Here is a 15197-nt window from a genome sequence, read left to right as displayed (position 1 = left end):
AAGGCTTTTGGCTCTTTGAGAAAGTAGAAGACTTCTCAGTGACTTGCAGACCACTAAACCAAAGCAAGGATTGCTCACAGGATTGCATGCGTTTTTTTGGTGTGATGATGTCTTCCTCTCAGTCCATGCACATGAGGGTGCATTCAGTCCAATGTTTCTGCCTTGTGAAGCACAGCCCTTGAGAGTTTGAGTCTTGTTCAGACAAAAACAGAATCCATACTAAGTTGTGACCAAGTTCCCCATCAGTTTTCTAAGCCAAGACTGGTACTAACTTGTGTAAGTGCAGTTGATTGTGAACAGCCAGTCAGATCTTTCCATTCAAAATCATGCAGACCTAAAGTTTAGAACTTTTTCTCTTAAGTTTTTTCATGGAATATATGGCATTTGACTCTGGGTCATTGTTAGGGTCGGGCACATGAAGGACAGATCTAGTTGAAATTTACTTCTATGAGAAGCAATAATTGGCCTCAGCGTTCCTCAGAAGCTGGTTTCCAGTCTTTGTGCACTGCCCAGAGTCTGAGCCTGTAAGTTTATGCATATGTGTGCAAACAAGCAGCATCTTAAAGTGATCCAGCTACCACACCACTCCCCCGTTACGGTACCTGCTCTCAGACATTTTCAACATCCTTGGTTCCCTTTTATTTATCATTGATTTGCACTCTTCAATGTTTTCCCAGAAATTGCGCATGAAAATATTAACCAATACTAGAATCAAGAAACCAGTTTCCTGTATGCTACCAGGCTTTGAGAAAAAGATGTACTCTGGAACAGACAATGTTGCTGGTAAGGAATGGACATGTCCCTCTCCTTGACTGAAGGGGCTTTCGTCTCACAGTTCTGGCCAGCCTGCAGCTGGGACAGCCGACTTCCATCCTTTCGTGTTTCTTGTTGGTGTAGGAGAGGAGCAAGGCTTGTGTTCAGTTCAGTGGACCTGATTTATAAATCACAGTTAAAAGCTCAAATGTCTGTGCTTTATTGGCTGTCCCCGTGTTCCGCGCTTTTCACAGATAATGTAGTATGCTCTCCGCAAGCACTTTCACAGATCATTTAAAAAGAGTGCGACTCCATTTGAGCATGCTGTCTCCCCCTGGATCCAGACCAAACTTGCTGGATCTGTCAGATTGAGCCTCAGGCTAAACTCTATCCAACTCTGTCTCCTTAAAGCTGTGTTCCCCCAAAATACACAGCGTGTGTCAGATTCTCACTGAAATGCCAAGTCTGTACGATCTTGTTCTGTGTCATGAAGCATTTAAGGTTTGGAATAGATTGCCTCTGAAGAACTAATTTCACCTGGAGCTACATATGTTGTTTTCTGATGTATCACTTGCTTTCCAAGGAGTCAGCCATGATGGCTATCGTGGCCATGGTGGTTCTGTATCTCACTCTGATGACAAGAAGAAGCCAAAACCACGGACACTTTTCCCAGAGACCTGGCTTTGGGATTTGGTCTCTGTTGGGTTGGTAACAGCCTCTACCTGCCTTCCCCTGAGAGCCCCTCTGGAAACTTCTGACTGCTTCTAAGCAAGTTCTCTCTTCCTGCTGTAGGGACAACGGGCAAGTGTCTCTCCAAGTTGCTGTACCTGACACCATCACAGAATGGAATGCCAACACCTTCTGTGTTGCTGATACTGGCTTTGGGTTGTCACCTCTGACCACTCTTAGGGTCTTCCAGCCCTTTTTTGTGGATCTGTCACTGCCGTACTCTGTGATCCAAGGAGAGACTTTCAGCCTAAAAGCCACTGTCTTCAACTACCTCAAGGACTGCATCCAGGTAAGAATTCCCCCCAATTACACAGCCTCTGTCAGAGCGGAAACTTGAGCCCAAATGCAAGCTATGAGCTTCTCAGGAGCCCTAGATAATGACATCTGAGCCACAAAGCACAGCCTCGCACTCGTGATCCGTGATATTTGCTCCTTTGTGCACTGCTTGTTACTAACTGTATGCTAATGTGTGCTTGTACACCCCACCACCTCAGATACACACCACCCTCACAGAGACCCCAGAACTGAAGGTGGATGCCTGCCCAGGCTGCCAGTTCACCAGCTGCCTCTGTGCCAATGAAGCAAAAACCTTCGTGTGGAATGTGACAGCCACCAGACTGGGTGAGGCTGAGCAGAGGGATGTGTGGCAGCTAGCAGAGGGACGGGTGGAATTTGCCTGCCTCTGCATGTCTGCTCTGGATGCTCACACATCCAGCTGCCTGCTGCAAGTGTTCAGCAATGTGGTCCTGTGCTCCCTTCAGGCAAAGTGAATGTCACCGTGAGCAGCGTGGCAGAAGATTCACACCATCTGTGTAGTAACAGGATTGCTGTGACACCTTCGCAAGGAGAGAGAGACACAGTGATAAAACCTTTGCTTGTGAAGGTTAGTCACACCTCAGGGTGGAGAACACCTGGGGACAGTGGGTTATCCCCTGAGGCAGTTAGCAAGATGCTAAGAGGAAGTTTAACCCCTTCTTCTTGGAAGCAGACAGGCTTGCTGAGGTATGGTGACTTCCTTTCCTACCTTCCCTATCTGAACTACTCTTTCTCCATCTGCAGCCAGGAGGTGTCCTACAAGAGAAGACCCAAAACGCCTTTCTCTGTGCTGCAGGTATGGGACAAAAATCCCTGACTGCTATTGATTATGAGAGCAGGAGGGAAGGGACAGGGCTACTGCAAATGCCCAGACGTGGGGGAAAATTGTTAGAGAGCAAGCGCTGGTGGCACCTGGGAGAACAACCAAGTAGTTTGGTCACATCTGTCTTCTACCTGGCAGTTTCCTCATTGAGGCTTTTGTTTGCAAGCCTCAGCTGCTGTGACTCGATGTCACACTGAGCCTCACCTGGGTCTCCTTGGGGTGTTACACTTGTGTGTTCTACTTCTTCCATGGGATAAATTTCTGGGTTCTGCCTTCACAGATAACACTGTCTCTGAAGAGTTCTCCCTGACTTTGCCTGCAGAAGTGCTGGAGGGATCTGGCCGAGCCACTTTCTCTGTGATTGGTGAGAAAGTCTTTCCCTGCTCTTGGGTCTCCAGCGGGAAGAGCTTGCCCAATGCTTTGGCCTTAATGATGCATCAACCTAGTTCCTCATGAGATAAACTGTAAGGCATGTGATGCTGGCCTCAGAAATGTGGATCAAGTAATCTTTTTCAATACTTCAATACTCATAAGGAATGATCCTGGGTGATCCCCAAGCGGCTGGACAAGAAAGCGCAAGATGGGGTATCTCCTGTGAAGTCTGTCACTGCCATCCACCTAAGCAAACCAAAACCATCCCTGCAGACTTCCACCTAGTTTGCCTCTGTAATTCTTTTCTCTCCTTGATACCCACTCAGGAATGACAGCCCTCTTCACCTTTCTTGAGACCCCCTCAAGCTTTGCATTCCCTCCCTCCTCCCAGAACCATGACTGTGCAACCCTTTCTGTGCTGGCTTAACCTAAGAGGGGTCAGCAGAAATCTTAATCATCTCCATTCAGTGAGGGGCTGGCTATTTTTCAGGATCTCAGTAAAGCTTAAATAAGGCAGCAGTCCCTTTGTTTCATACTGCTGAATGTCTGTGCTTTTTTTTTCCTCCTGCCCCTCCACCTCAAACTTAAGGGGACATCATGGGCCCAGCACTTCAAAACCTAGACCAGCTGCTAATGATGCCCTTTGGCTGTGGTGAACAGAACATGGTTCAGTTTGCACCAAACATCTTCATACTCCAGTACCTGAATAAGACTAAACAACTGGACCCAGAAATTAAAGATACAGCACTGAAATTCCTGAGAACAGGTAAACACTGTTCTTTTTCCTCCTGCTGCAAAATGAAAGTGCTATGAACCAGAAGTGTGGGCACTGGTCTGGTGGGAAGCAGGGCGGGAGTGGGAGCACTGCCGGAGCTGTGACAAAGGAAAGTATCACAGAAAATGAGGGAAATGTCTCATGGAAGGAAGAGCATGTTTCTGAAGAAGCAAGACTTCTGTCTCTGCCTGTTACTGAGGTACTAAGGCTGCTTTTCTGAGAAGGGAGTTGGTAATTAATTATTTCCGTCATTATGTGATGCCTGTGTTTTGTTCCCTTATCAGTCCGAGGCAGACGGAACTCCCTTGTGGAAACAGGGCATCAGCTGCTATTAGCTAGAATAAGGAGTGGCCTTTGGGGATAGATAGGAGTTTGGTAGCTTGCTGTTTCCCCATGTTTTAGGACACATATTGTGGGGGCATGTCAGCTCTGTCCAGTGTAATCTGAATTTAATACAGTGCCAGTGCCTGAGTCTCATTTTGCAATGCGCCTCGCATTTCAGCCTGCCAGTCTCCTTATCATGCTACGCTGCAAACTCAGCAGCCTTCCATGGATAGGATTTTACTCCCTCTCCTTCCGCCTCTCTCTCTTGTTCTGTAAATTAGGACAGATATTTGGGAGCAAGGGACCTACCCAAGAGAACAGCAGCAGCAGAGAGGCAAGGTGGAGGGTAAAGAATGAGGCCATGTGGAGGGTGGAGGAAGAGCAAACAGATGCGGACAGTGTTCTGCCCTCAGAGCTTAAAGGCATGGCCTTGTCACTCTGTACATGCCATTAGTGCTTTCTTGAGTTCCAGAGGCAAGCAGAAGTGCTGAAAAACATACAGGGTTTCATATTGGTCTCCTCTAGGAAAAGCCTTCCTCCTCATTCCTGCAGCTTGTTTTATTCACAGCAAGGTGCCCGTGACGGTTCCCTGGGGCACAGGGAGACGTGAGGTGGCCGAGCATGTCACCGTTCTGCAAACCAGCAGGGCAGATACCCACAGTACTTGCATGTAACGGCTTTAGTAATGTAGAGCAGCTGCATGGTGCGCTTCAATGATGCTGTGCAACTGCTTCTTGTCATGGTGATGCTGTGGGATGCACGGGGAATGGTGGGGTGGTAGGTTTGCCTCAGTGTCTCTCCCTGTAGGATCTGGTGAAGTCTCTTGCTGTGAAGCCTTCTTCCCACAGCAAGGATACAGTGTGAGATGCTGCAGGCCCTCAAACTGAGAGTCACGTCCTGGCACCTGTCTTCGTAGGTTACCAGCGTCAGCTGCTCTTCAAACATGATGATGGCTCCTACAGTGCCTTTGGGAAAGCTGACGATGAGGGCAACACATGGTGAGTGACCAGAATTGCTACAGTCATCCCAGAGCTATTGTCCTTGCTGGTTCAGCTACTGGCTGTGACATGGGATTCCTTTGTGCTCTGCTCACAGGCTGACAGCTTTTGTAGCCAGGTCCTTTGGACAAGCTAGCTCTCACATTTACATCAATGAGGATGATGTGCGCAGCGCTCTGCACTGGCTGCAGAAGCACCAGCTGCCCAGTGGCTGCTTCCAGAGCGTTGGGAAGCTCTTCAACAATGACTTGAAGGTATGGCTGCCGGGCATGGCAGTGGGAGCGGGAAGAACCCAATGTGGGGCACAGGGTTGCTTCCCCAGGCTCTTCCACTGTACACAGTAGCACAAAGCAATGTCCCCATAGCCTAGCACAGGCAAGGCGGCTTCCCAGAGCAGAATGAAAAAGCATGGCCTAAAACAGCAGGCATTTCCTCTATGTGAGGTTTTAATCTCTGCTAGGCTTCCTTTATTTTTACTGTAGCCAAAAGGCACCAGGGCTAGTCGGGCCAAGGCACTTCGAGGCACAGGGAGAAGTATTTTTATTTTTTAGTGTTTGTCTAGAATACCCTGGTTGGATTCTCCCTCTTCTGGTGCCTTACAATGCACAATACTCTCTAGATAGGCCTGCCTATGTGCTCTAATATGGGATTATCTGAAGACACAGTTGTCCCGTCAGTTCCACAAAAATATGACTGCTCCTGGAGCCCAGCATCCCCAAAACGATCCCTGCAGTGTAGCTGGAAATGCACTAAACATGGTGAACATGCCCTCATGCTCAGGTACGAACGGTGTGCATGCAGTATGGCAATACTTGGGTTCCTTGTCTTTGTAAAGGTAAGAATAATCCAGACAGGTCAGATTGCAAAGTTGCCCATATTAAATACAAGGCAGTTTTATGAAGGAAAACAGGCTGCTATTTTACTGAAGCAAAGGGTTAGCCTTTTTTTTCTTAAAATTTGGATGCAGTACAAAATAAAACCAGAGTGTATGTGTAGACTGTTCATTTTTGACTTTCACTATTTTCTCAGCTTGGGCTTTCTATTGGAATAGAACTTTTTGGAATAGATTTTGCTTCTCCACACCTTACATTCAAAGTTTCTGCTGCTCAGTGTCAATGATGCTTCTCAGCGTCTCAGCCCAAATTTCCCCCCTTATTTTAGATGTAATCTTATCTCACATCTGAGGATGCAAGCAGAACTTCCCAAGAATGAATTTCCTCTGATGGGAAAAGAGGCTCTTGCGAGCCTGTTTACCCATGTTAACTTGTAGCTTCTCAGAGTCAGCTGAATTGTAAGCGAAAGTGTATTGCTTCTATGTATGCAAAACCTACATCACGAAAACTTTGTTCAAGTGTCCAGTTGCAACATATTTAATAAAACAAATGGCTTAACAGTTTGCTTCATGCCCTTCTATGAGAAGGCACACCTAGGATGTATGTACAATATGGCTCTGAGGCTGCCTTCAACACTAGAGTTTCATGATATTCAGTAAGTGAGCCTGGAGTGCTTTCCTTCAGCCCCCACATGTTCAAGAACACCCAGAGACATGGTACCGTATACTGTCTTAGATATAGCATCCATAGGCAGTTTCAGTGGCCATACAAAGACGGGCAAGCAATGGTTGGGTTTGTCCCTTTCTGATGTCTGTCTGTGCGACTTGCAGGGTGGTGTGGATGATACCGTCTCATTCACAGCCTATATCACCGCTGCGCTGGTGGAGCTCCAGCTGGAAAAGAATGTAAGTCACACCAGAACTCTTGCAGGGCTTGGGAGCATGCCAAGGGAGTCATTCCTCCCCAGGTCTGTGGTTTCAGGGATACCCAGCTTGAGTTGGTGAAAGATTCTGTCACGTTCCGCCATTGTCCACAATAAGCTCAACAGGAAAAGTTTAACTTGGTAAGGAGTTTTTATATAAATGGCCTGATTTATAGCAAAGCAGTGCATCTGCCATTCTCAGCTGATCTCAGGGGAAACAACTGTCTCTGGAAATGGCTCAGGGCTTGCAGGGAAAGGCAATAGTTTTTATTAAACTCACCAGTATAGCTAAAGGAGGAAAAAAAAAGACCCCCTTTCAGGTATGCAGTACCCCCCTCCTTCAGACCTGAAACAAAAGCAGTGACCTTCAAGCCAAGTGTAAACTGTTCTAGCCACGATGGGCTGATATTCCAGCCTTACTGGTACAGTTCTAAAAACAATGCCCTATCTCCTTGGGAGCTGAGACCCACAGCATGCAGGTCTGACAGTTCTGAGCCAGTGTGTTACCAGACACTTCCTACAGCTGGATTCTTCAGTGTATTTATTAGCAATGCCCTATCCCAGTGAGATGCCCAGTCATGTCTTTGTTTTCAACCCACAGCGAGTGATGCTGTGTCCACTCTACTTAATATTCTACAGCCCTGAGAGAGATGCTAGCACTGAAATACATCAAGGATGTAACTGGGATGCTTGAGGGTTGGGTATAGATTTTCACAAAAACTTTTTGTTTGGTCAGAGGAAATTCACTGGGTTTGGATTCCTTTCTAGGACACCATGCTGGATAATGCCTTGCATTGCCTCAAAAATGTAACGCTTGATAAGACAAGCCTTTATGTCAAGGCCTTGATGGCTTATGTCTTCACACTGAACAAGGACATGGAGATGAGAGAGCAGCTCCTGGATATGCTAGAGAAGGAAACTGGTAGGTTGTTGCTGTTTAGAAGATTTTGGGTTCTAGAGATAATGACTGTGTTTAAGGCCTTATTTAATTTGTAGGATTTAATTGTAGTTTTGGCAATTTAACTATTCTCAGATTGTTTTTTGCGTCAAAAAAATCAACTGAAGCTATGAAAGTTTCTAGTTTTCTCAGACCCAGGAAACAATTTCTAACCAAAAGCAGAAGAACTGATCCATGCTTAATTTCTGTGGTCAGAGCACTCACTTCAGCTGTGGTGCTCCCATCGTTCTTCAGCAATTCATACATCATACAAAAGAATCTTGCAGAGGAAATTTGCTTCACCATGTCTACTCAGTTGCTGGACAGGGCATTTACTTGCAGAATTCAAACCTTTTGACCGCTTCCCCATTGCTGCTCTACTCAGCTCAGGGCCCTTGGGTGGATGCATCTTTATTGCTGCACTGCTGAGCTTGGTTCTTCCTTTTGTCTCTTTAACTTGGAAATAACTGGACTTCTATCCTGAATGAGAATGCCAGGTCAGGGTTTCAAAACACTTGAGCCTATAAACCTGAGTTAAACAGCTGGTAAAAATATTACAGAACTTGTCTTAAGTAAGTTACTCCCCACAATAGTTCATCTGGCAGTATGGTAAACTACATTGGGGACTGCAAAATAACAGAAGAAAAAAGGGGGAGAGGATTTTTCAGCCTGACCAGCTACCAATGCAGAGTTCAGTTCACTGCATAGCCACTCAAGCTGCCCAGCTGGCTTCACAGGGTGGGTAGTGAGCAAAAGGGAAGCAGCAGAATTGCACACACCGAGTGCAATATTTGTTCAGAGCTGCCTCTGAGATAGTACATATGGAACATGTGACTGGAGCACATCCTCACTGATGTCCAGTCAGTCTGATGCTTCTGAGTTACCAAGCACTTCAGAAAATGTCCCCTTAAGACCCTATGCATGGAGCACTACAAACTGCCTATGGGTCAAGTGATAGTTTTCTTTGGCTCTTGCTTCCACTGATAATAATTAGGAATGACTTGGCAAGAGCAATGGAGTTTTGAAGGAAAGGTATTGTCTCACATGTTGGTGTTCTGCCTGCTGAATCTGCGGATGTCACTGCAGCCACCAGCTGCAGCCAGTTTGCCTGCTGGAGAATCTCTGCCCCAGATAACTATCTGCTGCTGGCTAGAGACACCTTCCATGGCCTGGTGGCTGGGATTCTGTTAGCCTCACTAACAGGATTACAGTTGGATCTCAAACAGGAGTTTGGTGCTTTTTAAAGAATCAGGGTTAATTTGAAGGTCATCTGTAGCTGCATCTCCAAGACACTTTCTATCACTTCATGAAAAAATTGTTCTGCTTATGCCACCTTGGAAATAACAAATCACAAACCCCTCGTGCAAAAACCTTCCATTGTGATAAACATAATGAAGTAATACCTAATAGAGTCCCTGACCTACATTCTAAGGTCTTTATGCTGGTTTTAAGCAAACAAGTGAATTTGCACTTCATATTTCAAAAGTGAAGGTTTGTTCTGAAAACTGACTTTGTATGTAAAAGCATTTCAGGTTTTCATATTTGTACCCTTGCAGAAGATGTCTGCGCTGGCATAATTAAGCTAAAGTCTTAGCTGAATTATGGTTAGTCCCCTACCATCACTACAGAAAAACATTCAATCAGGTGCATTCAGTGCTCATGAGCTTGGACCACAGGCGGGATCCCAGCTCCGGCTTAAATTGCCCTAGCTTATGCACTGCACAGTGAGGATGCCAACAAAATAAGTTGGGTAGTCTTGCTCCCCCGGTAGCCTGCCAGCCATTCTCCCTCAAAGAGTGACCAGTTCTTGTACAATAGATACAACTGACAAGGAATGAGTCCTAGAGGTTTTCAGCACAGAGAGCCCTGTTAGACTGTCCTAAGTAAAAGCAGAAACAGGAAAAATGCTGTAGCTTGGGGATATAGCTTTGAATATATAAAGCTGGATAAGACTAGGACTGTACTTTAAACAAAAAGCCTCTGTTCAGAGTCAATCAGTTTCTAGGGGAACTGTTTGCTAGAGGAACTGGTTGAGGATTTGGGGCCTGGATCTCTCTGTGCTTTCAAAGGAAGAAGTGGAGCCTATCACAGATACCTGGCTCTTCAGAGTACAAAAATAACAGGAGAGATTGCCTTCTGTCTCTGAGGTGCCCCAGAAAGGCATAGCATTTTTGTTGGTGTACAGGAAACTGCCAGTCCTTGAAGGGTACCAGGGCAGGAGAAGCTGATATTCATAAGAATCTACTGTTCTTCTCTTCCATATTTTTCTCCCCACATCAGCAGAGCTCCTGACATCGTATTCCAGTAGTGAACAATCTTCTTCCTCTGTGATTGAGACAGTAGCCTACATCCTCCTGGCTCACGTCTCCCAGTCAGACTTGGCACTCAGTGAAGCCTCAGTGAGCAAGCTTGTGCACTGGCTCAGTGGGCAAAGAAATGCCTTTGGTGGATTTGCTTCCACACAGGTAACAAGTCGGGGAAAGTCATGAGGAAAGGAGAGAGATATTGTGCCTGGAGTGATGTGCACATCTCTCATGTGCATGTCACTCTAGATCCACCCCTTGCAGACAGACATGTATGAGCACTGCTTGGGAAGAGGAATGCCATGGGGAAACTTCTGTGGTGTAGTTGGGATAACCCAGGGCCTAGGACTGCTAATCAGGGCTCAGAAGCCACCTTTTCCAGTTACAGAAGTCATCCTGCTGCCTGTAGCACTGACCTTACCTGTGCACTTAGTGGCATAGACCTTGATTGTGTTGGAGTGTGAATCAGGGCCATGAGGAGCATGGTTCTCTCTGCAGTGCCTGACCTAGTGTGCTGGATCTTGCACTGCATGGCTCCACAGCAATGTGACTCTCTCTTTGCCTTCAGGACACAGTTGTTAGCCTGCAGGCCCTTGCTCAGTATGCAGCCCTGATTCCTCAGGAGATCAGAGACGTAAAGGTGACAGTGAAAAGCAAGGAGGCTTCTCCATTGGAATTCCATGTGCACAGGAACAACAAGCTGGTCCTGCACCAGGCATCTCTCCTTGCAGTCCCAGGGATGTACACAGTGCAGGCGACTGGCAGTGGCTGTGTTTATGTACAGGTGAGTATAGACAAGGAATAGAGCTCTCAGCTTTTGCCACTGACTATCCAAGTGAGGTTTGGCTCTTAAGCAGGCACTATAGCCTCAAATTCTGGGTAGGGTTTGGCTTTCTAGGCAGAATTTGGTCAAGCTTGAAAGAGCTCAGGTATACTCTGTTGACATAGTTTTATTGCAATGATCTATGGCATCTTCTCCAATATATCTCAGCTTTGCTGTTCCATACTACAGAGCCTCGTCATTGTTAAGAGATCAGTAGATATGAAGTCAAGAATGATGAGATACTGCGCAACACCTGCTTCTGTATCGAACATATGCTGCTGATGTCATGGCTTCAGGAGCTGAGCACTGTATATTCCCTGACGTAATATTCTTTGGGTTGTTATCACGTGCAGAGATGAGGAGTGCTGTAGGACCAACGTCTTCTTATCCCAACATAACTGGTCCATTAGGAAAATACATCTTATTTTTCTGGCAGCTTTGATAGTGGTCTGCTTATGGGCCATTCATGCAGCAAAGGGTGCAAGTCACTCCCTGTGAAAACCTCCCTCGCTGGGTCATTTCTGTCCATCCATCTCTTATGATGTTCACAGAGAACCTGTAAGCCATGTATAGACAAGAGAACACAATTATTTTATTGTTAATGTATGTAGGAGGTAACTAGGACTCATGCTGCTTGGCTACACTTGAATATGGTCAGTAAGTATAAGATATCTGATGCAGTACCTGCTGCCGTTCAATCAGTCACCAGGCAGGTGGAGGAAGATAGGCCCATGATGCTCTTTGGAGGAGTGTGATCATCCCTCTTGCTGAGTTGTCCTCTTCTGATTCTTTGCTCTTTCTTTCTTTCTTAAGGGTTTTAGACTTGTTTTGTCAGTATTTTTCCTCTTGAGACCTAGAACTACTAATTAATTACTATCATGTCAACTGTAAACAGTTACAGTCCTTCCTCCTTGTGGGCAGGGTTTTAGCTAATGTACTTTCTCACACCTTCACAATATTATTTTTCTGTAAGGCTGAGACAATGTTGTACTGAATGAGGCCTTGGATCACAGAAAGCTGAGCCTCCATGCTAAGGGTTGCATTTGGCAGATGTATCTGATGCTATGTGCTAAACAGCATGTCTGAACAGCAAGCACAGCTGAGGCCAACTGTGTTAGCCACTGGTTACCAATTCATTAAAACCTGGAGGCACAGATAGTCCTTTAGCTCATACAGGGAAGCTCCAGGGCACTTCACAGAGACTTTTTTTCCCCCACCAGACCACTTTGTACTATAACATCCCACCACCAAAAAGAGAAGAGGTGTTTGTCGTGGATGTGGAAACAGTACCAAGAGAATGTGATGGTGTCAGGAAACAGCTTGACATCCATGTGTCCATCAGGTATGAGATCCCTTGAGGCTTTTTCTTCAGTGGAAAGAAGAGGGAGACCCAGTAGTATGACCACGACCCCATAAAAATCTGTCTGTGGAGACAAAGACACAGGGGAAGACTTTTCTTCTCCATAGATCTCAAAAAGATTGTGAACTGAGAATTAAGGCCTGGAGAAGCATGGGAATGCACTGGCAGTGGCTTGCAGAGCCACAGCCACTATCTCAGTCAGCATGGAGCAGCTCACAGAGCACAACTGAGATGGCAGTGTTCCCAAGAGCCAGAGCTCCCACCTTGGGGAACACTTGGCAGCCTGGGCTGAACAACCCCAGAGGTGCATTCTCCTGCAGTGTGAACCTCTACAGGAACCAGACAGCAGAAACTCCAGTCCCTATCCATATTTCACTTGCCCACATCTGTCTAGGATGAGTGTCTTCGTCCATATTCTCCATACTCTACTGTCCTGAAAGAGAACGATGCCAACATTGCTGTTCTCAACCTGTAATGTCAAAGATCACTTTCACCCATTGGAGAGGGCAGCATGAAGCCATAGCACATTAACCATAACACATTTGCTGCACGATCTGTCTCCATATTGAGAAAGTAGATGGAGGCGATTTTTTGTCCCATTGCCCCATCACATCATTGTAGAGAAGGCCAGAGTTTGAAAGTGTTCATTATATCTCCTAGAAATGCTGTGATGCCTTCCACACCTAACGTGCTCCTCTCCTGCCTTTTTTCAGTTATGTAGGAGACCGTGAGACCAGTAACATGGCCCTGGTGGAGGTGGAGAATCTGTCAGGGTTCACTGCTGTGAAGAGCTCTGTGAAAGCGGTAAGACTTTCTCTTCTGGCCTTCCCTGAAGGTATGAAAATCTATTTTCCAGATGTAGCTCAGCCAGAAATATCCAAACATCTAAGAACTGCTGGAGAATGGTAGCTGCTTACCCTGCTACAAGCTAACTAAACTAAGCAAGTGCAGCTATAGCGGGCTGTTTCCCCTATCACAGGGAAGGCCAATGAGCTGATGCTAACCAAGCTCATCTCCTGTCTTCCTATACAGCTGGAGGAGATACCCCTGGTGAAAAAGACAGAGATAAAACCAGACAAAACCACAATCTATTTGGAAGAGGTAAGAGAAGACCACAGGGAACTTCCCATTCAAGTATTAGCAGCTGCAGCACTTTGTGTTGGGACTTTCAGAGATCAGAAATACAAACCTCTAGGCTGGTGTCAAGCAGGCTAACATTGTGGCAAAAGAGGAAGAGAGTGGAAGAACCTGGAAAGACAGAGAAAGAAATCTATGATGCAGAGGGAATAAAGTTGGTATGTAGGTGACTTTGAGATGACCGGTGTGTTTCTGCTCACTTCTATTCTTCTCTCTAGCTGGGTGCAACTTCTCTGAAGTTTAACATCTCAGTGGAACAAGATGTTGAAGTGCAGAACCTGAAAGCAGCAACTGTGCATGTCTATGACTACTACAAGCCAGGTGAGAATTCACTGACCTAGGCAAAGAGTAACTACCATAACCCCCTACTCAGACACAATTCTGACTGTGCCCCTTACTCCCTTATCTCCCTAATTCCAGTGCATTTCCTCCTGCAACTCCAAGCTTGGGTTTCCTCTGAACAAAACTTCTACATCCAAGTAGCAGAATCACTTGCTTTTCTGTTCTTGAAATGAGACTGCCTGGCACTATGACTATGTTGTGTGTATGTGTTCAAAATGACTGAGTTTTTTGACTTCCTCTAGCTTCAAGCCATGTCTCTGTGGAAAGGAAACTTCTCTGCCAATTTAGCGTGTCTTCTCCAGCTCCTTAGCTCTCTTGAAAATACTTAGGCATTTACTGAAAATCAGTGTTACATACTGCCACCCTGATCCACCAGAAGGCAGAATTCAGTTCTATGCTTTTCATGTACAGTGTAATAATCTTACCATCCATTGGGTGCTGCCATGTCTCAGAGAACAGTAGGAAAATAATTTCTTACACTGTAAAGCTCTAAATGAACTATCAGCACGCAGAAGAGAGATCTTGGAGTCATTCTGAGTCTCTCTGCTTATTCCGTGCTCAGTATGAGCCAAAATAGCAGATGGAACATTAAGAATTGTTTTTAAAAAAGATTTTAAGAACAAAATGGAAAAACTGCCACTGGAGATTTAGAAAGCAGCACCACAGGCCCGCATGTTGTATACTGAATTCCATTCTTGTTCCCCCTTCTACACCATGTCAAGAAGAGGAGGAGGCTTCTTAACCCAGCCTTCACAGAGCTAAATATTTTCACCTAATATGCTCTCTCTTTGCTATTCCATCCTGTACAAGAAATTTTGTCCTCAGTACATACAATTTAAAAATTGTTGTCTGACATGAAAATACCAATCATCAGTAAAAAAGCAATGCTATCAGGACACACTACTGAAAGGTTCTCTATTTTCAAAAACGCCCTTGCATTAGAAGGTATCACAATGCATAACAGAGTCTTTTTTTACAGCTGTATGGGAGACATGTTGGGGAGGCAGACTGTAGACGTTTTTCTGTTCCTGCATGCACAGTCTGAAGAGTAAAAAGTTAAGGTAGTGGGATGGTTGTGTTAAAGAGAAAGAAGCTTGGCATTACCCTACCAGGCAGTTCTGTAGCTCACCATCCTTTCCCTTTTGTTTTTACAGATGACCGCACAGCAAGAGAATATGTTTTCCCTTGCAGTTCAGGTTAGTGTTAACAGGCTTCCAAGGTGGGAATGTCTGAAACAGAGCAGAGGACTGGTGGTTAGCAAGCAAAGCAGCCCACCTCTGCTTTGTATTTAATTCCATCATGTGCTGTATAGCCTTCTTGGACTGCAGGTTGACTTGAGATCTACTGTACAAGTTGTGGGCACAGTTTCTAGTCCAGGTACAATCTCAAAGCAGACCAAGGCCTGAGCATATCGTGGAGGGTTAAAAGGATCTATTTTTATTCCATTTCCA

The 15197-nt window shown here is 45.7% G+C and overlaps 1 protein-coding gene across 1 annotated transcript in view; it reads left to right on the top strand.

Moving 5' to 3' along the window:
- The window catches only part of LOC119148369 (alpha-2-macroglobulin-like protein 1), a 29626-nt gene extending 14679 nt beyond the window's left edge, over nucleotides 1–14947 (top strand). Inside the window, 19 exon segments of the mRNA XM_037388413.1 lie at nucleotides 678–783; nucleotides 1337–1457; nucleotides 1546–1771; nucleotides 1977–2103; nucleotides 2244–2365; nucleotides 2542–2593; nucleotides 2901–2984; nucleotides 3582–3758; nucleotides 5008–5089; nucleotides 5187–5343; nucleotides 6753–6827; nucleotides 7613–7766; nucleotides 10062–10246; nucleotides 10653–10868; nucleotides 12128–12249; nucleotides 12981–13071; nucleotides 13300–13368; nucleotides 13623–13725; nucleotides 14901–14947. Of these exon segments, the coding sequence (XP_037244310.1) occupies nucleotides 678–783; nucleotides 1337–1457; nucleotides 1546–1771; nucleotides 1977–2103; nucleotides 2244–2365; nucleotides 2542–2593; nucleotides 2901–2984; nucleotides 3582–3758; nucleotides 5008–5089; nucleotides 5187–5343; nucleotides 6753–6827; nucleotides 7613–7766; nucleotides 10062–10246; nucleotides 10653–10868; nucleotides 12128–12249; nucleotides 12981–13071; nucleotides 13300–13368; nucleotides 13623–13725; nucleotides 14901–14947 (2316 nt within the window).
- Nucleotides 14948–15197: the final 250 nt, after the last annotated feature.

The sequence above is a fragment of the Falco rusticolus genome, chromosome 5 (genome assembly GCF_015220075.1).
Source record: "Falco rusticolus isolate bFalRus1 chromosome 5, bFalRus1.pri, whole genome shotgun sequence".
Taxonomy (NCBI): domain Eukaryota; kingdom Metazoa; phylum Chordata; class Aves; order Falconiformes; family Falconidae; genus Falco; species Falco rusticolus.
Note: the sequence above shows the minus strand (reverse complement) of the source record. Positions and strands in the feature narration are given on the sequence as shown.